The sequence below is a fragment of the Neopelma chrysocephalum genome, unplaced genomic scaffold (assembly GCF_003984885.1).
Source record: "Neopelma chrysocephalum unplaced genomic scaffold, ASM398488v2 Primary Assembly neopelma1_96770, whole genome shotgun sequence".
NCBI classification, from domain to species: domain Eukaryota; kingdom Metazoa; phylum Chordata; class Aves; order Passeriformes; family Pipridae; genus Neopelma; species Neopelma chrysocephalum.
Genome location: NW_020925414.1, coordinates 926,354 through 934,352, shown reverse-complemented (window position 1 = coordinate 934,352; position 7,999 = coordinate 926,354). Strand labels below are relative to the sequence as shown.

General features: G+C 37.6%; 1 protein-coding gene across 1 annotated transcript; it reads right to left on the bottom strand.

Moving 5' to 3' along the window:
- Positions 1–2,581: 2,581 nt before the first annotated feature.
- LOC113981778 (granzyme A-like) lies at positions 2,582–7,652 on the bottom strand. The gene is made up of 5 exons (XM_027709358.1): positions 7,554–7,652; positions 6,714–6,858; positions 4,964–5,102; positions 4,034–4,306; positions 2,582–3,279 (listed from the first exon to the last, which is right to left on the bottom strand). Exons 1-5 carry the CDS (start codon positions 7,612–7,614, stop codon positions 3,121–3,123), a joined length of 777 nt encoding a protein of 258 aa, XP_027565159.1. The 5' UTR covers positions 7,615–7,652; the 3' UTR covers positions 2,582–3,120.
- Positions 7,653–7,999: the final 347 nt, after the last annotated feature.

The following is a 7,999-nucleotide window of genomic DNA, read 5'->3' as shown; positions in this document are numbered from 1 at the left end:
GTAGAACTAATCAATAACCCATAAATATGAGAGAACCTTGTTTGTGTGACCTGTAGGTCTGTTATGTGACCGTGTCTGAGAAAGCTTTGAAGTGTGCATTTAAATTCCAGACTGGAACTAATCTAGAGTGAAATTAAACATATATTGGAGTGCTTTTTTCTGAATGTGCAGAGTGTGCAGTTGCTGCTCTTGCATAGGTGTCTCATTCTGCCAGTGCATAGGTCTTAACATATGAAGTCTTAGTCAAAATGTGAAATCCTGACTTTCTCGCTGTAGAACATGGCATATTTTATGATCATTGCCTGGTATATTGTTCAGGCCCAGGCAGACACAGAAATCAGAACCCATTTCTAAGAGGTCAGCTTGTTCTGCATCTGAGGTCTGTATGCACTGGAGGCTGAACCTCCAGGGGTGGCAGAGAGGATTAACTAAAATTTAAGTTGCCTAAACTCAAATCTTCATCCCTACAGTCCTATCCAAAGTGGAGCGCTGCACAACATGTGGAGTCCAAAACTTCAGGTCAAAAATACTTTTTACAAGAGGAAACACATCATTACTCAGACAGTTCATGTGTATTTCCAGGTATATAAATATAACAAAGTAATTGTCTGTAATGTAATGAAATGGATTAAAGAAATTCAGACTGGAGAATCCGTTTTTTTCCCTACTTAAAAGCACTAGTCTCACAGACAGTTCCCTATTCTGCCACTATGTGGTCAGACTTGATGCTACCTACAGAAATCTTGCAATAGTTTGTGTAATGCAGTTTATACCTGTTCATTTCCTCCAATTTCCTTATATAGAAACAGTAAGAAGAAATAGTTACATTCTAGATGTCACAAGGTATTAAATTATCATAACATTTTTCTGAGCTAGTATAGGTTCTATCCCATACTGGTGGGATTGTATGTGAATGGGTTCATGTCTCTTGATCAGAGAAACTCTCCACCTAGATAAAAATTCAGTTCTCTCTTGCTCTTTCTTCTGCTTTTCTTCCACAGGTTTACACTACTGGCAGTAGTGACAGAGGCTGGAATACTTTTTAACCATGTAAGTCCAATTTCACTGGCTCATTTTGCATAATTCACTAGATAATGCTTATGTAAAAATACAAATTTTTAAATTATTTTGGGATAGATCCTGAATTTCAAGCTAGAAGAGGAAGTTTGCACATTTTTCTCTTGCACATTTCTTCATGCATTGTAAACATCTCCTTGGTCAGGACCTCTCCTTCGTGAGGAAATATTGAATGACAGGCTTTGAGTGGGATTTTTCACTGACAAGGTTTCTGTCTGTGACTCCTAAGGAAGAGGAAAAAGCAGACCACAGAGGAAACAGTAAGATGAAAAAAATGCAATAGCAGGATGAAAGAAAGACACTGAAAAAATGAGTAAAGAGCAAAGAAATAAAGTAAGACTATTGTATGAGAAGGGTGACAGAGCCCTAATGGTGGGCTACAGAGTTTTTACTAGATTGACAAGGATATTTTTGTTTTCTGAAGCTTTTTTAGAATTAGTTTTTGCCTAAACAAGGGTTTGGTAGTTTCCAAGAATAGAAAAAGTCTGGTATTACTTGTTTCCTGTGTGTTTAAAGACAGAATCAATTCACCGTTTTGGGTGTTGGTAGCAGTCAGCGGGGCAATTCTCTCGGTTTCACTGATGCAATCTTAGTTTGCTGGTAATTCTTCTCTCTTCTCCTGTTTTGCTTTTGTGTTTGTGTGTGCCTCTGTGACTATGTTTTTGTGTACTTGTTTGTGTGTACTTGTTTATGTGTTCAATCCAAGAGTCAAAAAAACCATTTTAGGAATAAGAATGGGAATGTGAAAAGTTCTGACTGTGTAATGCTTGTAACAAAAGGAAAACAAAGATGATGGTTCATCATCAAAAATTTCAGTAAAGACCCCTATAGTAAAGACCCTCTCTTTCCTCATCCTTCATTATTCCTTTGAGACAAAACTACTGTTTCTTCTCAACAAAGATCAGGTTAAGGAAGTTGTGTAAAAAAGTTTTAGTTTGTATTTTCTCATGTAGTGTTTGTAAGTGGTGCTTTATCACTCATAATGAACAGAGCAATAATTTTTTAATTAAAATCAATGCAAAATTTCTCCACTCCTTGGATGTCCCCTGCTTTCTTTTATGTGATGCCTACCTCCAAGTAGGTATGTGAAGCAGAACAAAATGAAACCAAGCCCTTTTTGAGGTGTTAATAGCATTGCAAATGCTGAAGACTGTTAATACAGAGACAGGCAGAAACATATTTCACAATAGATAGGTGCAGTTCTTGACAAGTCCTTCTTCAAGCACTTAAAAAATTTCTTTGCATATCTGAAACAGCAGTAGTGGCATCATACAATTAATGTGGTCTTATATTATGAACAGTGCTTCATGTCAGTATGGTAATACTGATACTCTAGCTGTGACACTTCTTGTCACTTCTCTGGAGTATGGGTTTTCAGCTGATTTTTTTAACATAATGTTGCTGATTTTGGTGTATACAACATCAAACAGATAGTACACAGACTAGCTGGACTGGAACAGACACAGCTTTCCATATAATATTTCAGTTGAAATCAGTAGATTTTTATTGCCATTTCTTTATTAAATGCAAAGTACATAAAGGAATAAAATCTAGAGGTTTCAAATACAGAACAGTTAGGAAATGCACACTTACAATGTCCCACAATCAAATGCAGTTGCTGCAACTTAACTTTCTGAAGACTTGCAGTCTACTACACTTGTAAAATCAGAGAGGCTACTAAGCTTTTCAGATGTCTGGAGTTGTACCCAGCATCTCACTAAATATCAGAGTTATTTGCAAAAGTCCATATACAGAAGAGTGCAGTATATACTCAGCACGCAACTAGGTGGATTAGATGTTTTATCAGAAATACTAATCCATGTAGAGCAACATGCAACACAAGAATGTTGGAATCCTGAGTCACAAAACTCCATTCAATGACTCCATGGCTGACAGTATAAGCTATAGATGCTGTTGTAGCTGAACTACAGCAAGCTGCTAAAATTCGGTGTGGAAATACCTCTTTTACCGGTATAACCATTTTAAAAGACTATTTGAAAACTAGATGCTATTACACATATCACTTGCCCAAAACCCAATCTATTAGGCCCCCCCTATGGTTTTCCTTATCCACTGGAGGTACTGGTTTGTGAGTCGAGTGTAGACACCAGGGCCATCAACACTACCACACTTCTTTTTCTTCCCAAAAGAAGTGATGCCTCTCATCACATTATTGCATCTTAAAGGTCCACCAGAATCTCCCTAGGAAAAAAAAAAGAAAAAAAATTCATTCAAATTAACAAAAGCTAAAAAATGTTTCATTTAAATTAAATTTACAGCAGTGGCGTGGAGAAAATAAAAATGTAGGCAGTGTTATCATGTTTTTTTCTCCTTAGAATTTAAGATTTTCAATAGCAGAAAAGAAGAAAATACTTCAATCTGATCTTTCAAATATAAGTGAAGGGGAATAAATTTAGCTCAGTGTTAAGGAACAATTAGTCCTTTTGAAAATGAAGAGGAAAAGCATGAAGTCTCCAGAAATTGATACCTTTTTTTTGTAACTTTTAGATGCAATATTTAAATATTTTAAAATGTGATAGTTCATACACACTTGTGCACTTGACTTGGGGCCCAGTGAAAATACTTTTTATCAGCAAAACCTCTTTCAAAGCCCTCTGACATCAAATGATTTGTTCCACTGATGTCAGCTGCTTGAGAATGGACTCATAAATTGTTGTGTGGAGATTTTAATATTTAACTCATTTTATTGAAGACAAGAATAGCTGTCTACCATGCCTGGATAAAATTACTGTATCCAAAGTCTGTGAAGATGAAATTACTCTTCAAAAATTTTGATTTTAAGGCTTAAAAGAACAAGCATTGGTAAACTCACTGATATTTAATAAAATTCTTCATTGAACTGGAGAGAGACAAAAATAGTAAATGTGTAAAAGCTAGTACTTTATATTTTATTTTTAATATAATTTATGCAGATATAGACAGTAAATATACTTACATCACATGAGTCCTTTTTTCCATTCTTAGCCCCTGCACATATCATGTTCTCTGTTATAACAGGTTTGCCATTATAATGATGTTTGTCATTGCAGACTTGCCTACTGATGACAGTGATATTGACTTCCCTCAGGGTAGCAGAAAGCGTTTTCCGACGATTGTCAGTTTTTCCCCATCCTGCTACTGTGCAAATTGTTCCTGGTTTGGGATCATCATCTGAAGTAGGCAGGGGAATGAGTTCCACAGCTGGAGTAAGTGTTGCTCTTTTGTGAAGCTGTAGAAGATGTGGAAAATAGGTGTTATGGGGCAGAGTCTAACAGAGGCCCTTGCATGTTAACCGTTGGATCTTTCCTATTATCGTAATGGGGGATTACTGCAATCCCTTCTTGAGATTCCTCCATTCTTTGTGACAGGATTTATGTCATCATAAGAATGAGGAAAATGGGTATTATTTGTCTCATGAAAACCCATTTAGCTTCTGCTGGAATATTAGCTCTAAAAAATATTTTACTTCTCTGGCTTTCAAACCCCTGAGAGAATAAAATAACAGTCATCACTGGTGCTGACAAAATTGAGAATCAGAGAAGTCAGGCATTTTTAGTTAGAACTGTTTTTCAGACGGAACATTAGGGTTTTTAACCAAACTTCTTAGCTGTATTTATATTTATTCTTTCACTGAAAAGCCAGAAACTGAAATATCTTGATCAAGCTCCAGAATTTATCTACTTCTAGCACTGGCATGCACAAGAGAAATAGTTGATTGAATTAGTTACCAGGGCATCCCTGGGTCCCCAGTCTGGTGGATTAGCCAGACTATATCACCGCCCCAAAAAGTCACCAGAAACTGCCTTGGCTCCTCTCCCTCACACGAAGGAAGAAAATGGTGCAATGTAGAAGATGTATATTACACAAGTGTTGTGTAAGTCTATACCTGTATCAGCATAATGTCATTTTCCTTGGAAATGGAGTCATAGCATGGGTAGGGAATTTGCTTTGCAATCTGGAAAGTCTGTGTTTGTTTTTCACTTGCTTTCCGTGAATGAGCTCCAAGAATAACTTTGCCTTCTTTCCTGAGAAGAGGACAACGTGATTAGTGGGATTCACTTGCTGTAACTCTATACATTTTTTGCTGTTACGTGTGGTGCTAATAACGTTCAGTTGCTACAGTCTCTTTTCTTGTGCCTGAAAAGCAACAGCAATTTAGAAAAATATAAAGTATGACCTTATTTCCACAATAATTAAAACAAAAAGTGATTCAGTGGATCAAAGTTCATGCTATCCTATTTTCAACTTCCCAGGAACTTGACTTTGGATCTATCCCTGTTGTTTCCCTTTCGGAACTGAATGAGAGGTGAATGCATTAGCTTTACTATGGGTACTTGTCTCACCAACTGTGCCTTCTGCAACTTGTGTTGAAAATTTAGGAGAATAGCTCACTGTTACTTCACAGATCATCTTGACTGGTCTGTGTTGTGTCATTGCTATGCCCTAGCACCATTTCAACATAGTTTTCTGAATCTGTGTGACACACACCTCATTCCTTTTCTCTAACTATTCTGCAACTTCATGTACTTACAAGATGCTGAAGTGGTGACAGGGTTGTGCCTGCTGAGGCTCTTTGATATAGAAACCACAAGTCTAGCACTCCTTGGTCAAGCAGTCCAAGCAGACCTTAATATGAGACCACAGGTATAGCTAGTTTTGGGCGAACAATGTATCTTGCAGCTGAATGGTAGCAGAGCAGATGTGTATATTGGCCCTCATTTGTGTTGTACTGTGGAAAACATAACCCTGAGAAAGTGGTTGCTCTTCTCCTTCAGCTATCATTAAGTTAACAATTCATTGTATTTTCTCTTAAATGCAATCTCATTTGAAAATAATCTTTACCTTATGTTAATACAATAGCTTTTGGGCCCTGTGCAGTAGGTCCCATGTATCTCCCTGCTTGGATGAGGCCAGGAGATACATTTCCGTGATGTGTGCAGAGCCTAGTCATTCTCTGGCCTTGGTCAGGGTGTTGACAGAGCCTGCGTGAGGTCTGGCTCAGCAACAGCTCCAGTCCTCCCCACAAAGGAGGGGTGGCCTATGTCATTTAATCCTCACTTCTTGCCTGGCTGAGGGATTCTGTGGGGCTAAATACCCATTTGCATCTTGAGTTGGACAGGAAGAAGAAACATTGGTGACAAGCCAACATACCCAGTAAGGCAGAGATCTCTCAGTGTCTTCTGTCTGGAGGATTTTTTCCCCTGTGTTAACTGCATGCTGTCTCTTTCTGTGGTGAACTGCATATCTTTTATAGAATAAAGTTACAAGAATTTATTTTTGTTTACAGAGCAGCAGTTTAGACTGGCCACTCATCTGGACTCATGTACTGGTTGACTGAGAAAACGAGGATAAACCTTTCCTCCAAAATCACTGTTTCAGTGTTGCTATTCTGTGCTTGGATGCAGCTAGAAGCTTTTAAAATACCTCTTCAGAAGCAGTGAAGATCAGTATACCTTATTATAATATTTTTTACTCACTGAAGCACATTTGCTGATATAAACTATAAAACACAATAATCAGAACTTGATCATGATCATGCTAAGTGCACAAAATCACCAGGCATACTGACTCTCCTACTTGAACAGAGACACCAGATACTCGCTGAGGACAACCTCTGAATCAGAGTAATTACTTACACCTCACAGTGGGCAGCTGTTAACACCCAGTTTTCCTTGACCAAAGCTCCTCCACAAACAAATCTTTTTGGTTCCACGATTTGTGCCATAAATGGTCTCGAGTGTGGTGCTACTTCAGTCCCTCCAATGATATCCACACACAAACCTAAAAATAAAAATAAACCACAACACACACAGCTGGGCTAACAGATACTGTAAGACACTCGAAGTCTCTTAGGAAGAACATTACAAAGTATGCAGACACAAATATATACATATGTCACAATGATGGTCTTCAAGGTACACTTAAAATTGCTCAGCAATGCTACTTCATTATGTTTCAATAGGACTGAAATTAGATCAGTAGGGTGAGCTTGGGCAACAAGAATACCAAAGTATTTTTGCTTTTGCACATATTTCTTTTCTTGAAGATTGCTGATATGGTTAATTTCTTAGCTTTCACTGTGAGTAATAACCTCAGATCTGCCACATCTTAAATATTGTAGCTGGAAGATGGGCTATATAGTGTAAGTCACACTACAGAAATTTGTTTTTCAGAAAAAGAGAAGATCAAGAAATCAATGCATGTGTATATCTCTGGAGAGAAAAAGATCAGGTAACCATTATGTTAACTCCTCAGAACTTTTCCAGATAACTCGTCCTCTTTGCAGCTTAATTAATACTACCTATTCAGAAATTTTGTTTGTATGAAAGATCAAACACATACACACAGTGGAAAAGAGCTAATAATAAGAATTCAAATAATAATTGTGACTACTTCCTTTACATTAATATATGTTGACTTAGCTGGAACTCTGTACATCAGCATTTACCTTCAAAAGGATTGAACTGGCTACTTACCTCCATGAATGACCAGGAGAATGACAGCAGCAAAGGTGTACAAAGCAAGGAAAGCACCCATGATTTCTGTCTGGTGTTCCTCCTTACTCACTTTTTTATCTATCTGTCTATGTATCTATCTGTCTATTTGTGTGTGTGTGTATATATATATATAAATGAAAAGGATGTGGGTTTGGTTTTTCCTTTTAAGGATATTTGACATCTGTAACCATGACAAAGGCGAGAAATCCTCCCCAGCAATGTACGTTAGAGCAGAGGGGTTGGTGAGAAATTGCGTCATCTGCTGTGGTGTGAAGACAGGCTCTTCCCTCTCTTCATTTTCTCTCTGTAGCATTTGCAGAGAGCTAGTATATGAATACTGGGGTGAAACCTTGCAAGCCACTATGTATCTAGTTACACAGTATTACTCAGCTCACATAAATTTAGGCTTGATTCAGTTGTCCACG

Coding starts and splice junctions, on each gene's coding strand:
- LOC113981778 (XM_027709358.1), bottom strand. CDS start 7,614: ATGGGTGCTTTCCTTGCTTTGTACACCTTTGCTGCTGTCATTCTCCTG. Junction 6,859..7,553: donor TCTCCTGGTCATTCATGGAG/GTAAGTAGCCAG, acceptor TTTTATTTTTAG/GTTTGTGTGTGGATATCATT. Junction 4,307..4,963: donor ATGACATTATGCTGATACAG/GTATAGACTTAC, acceptor CATCTTCTACAG/CTTCACAAAAGAGCAACACT.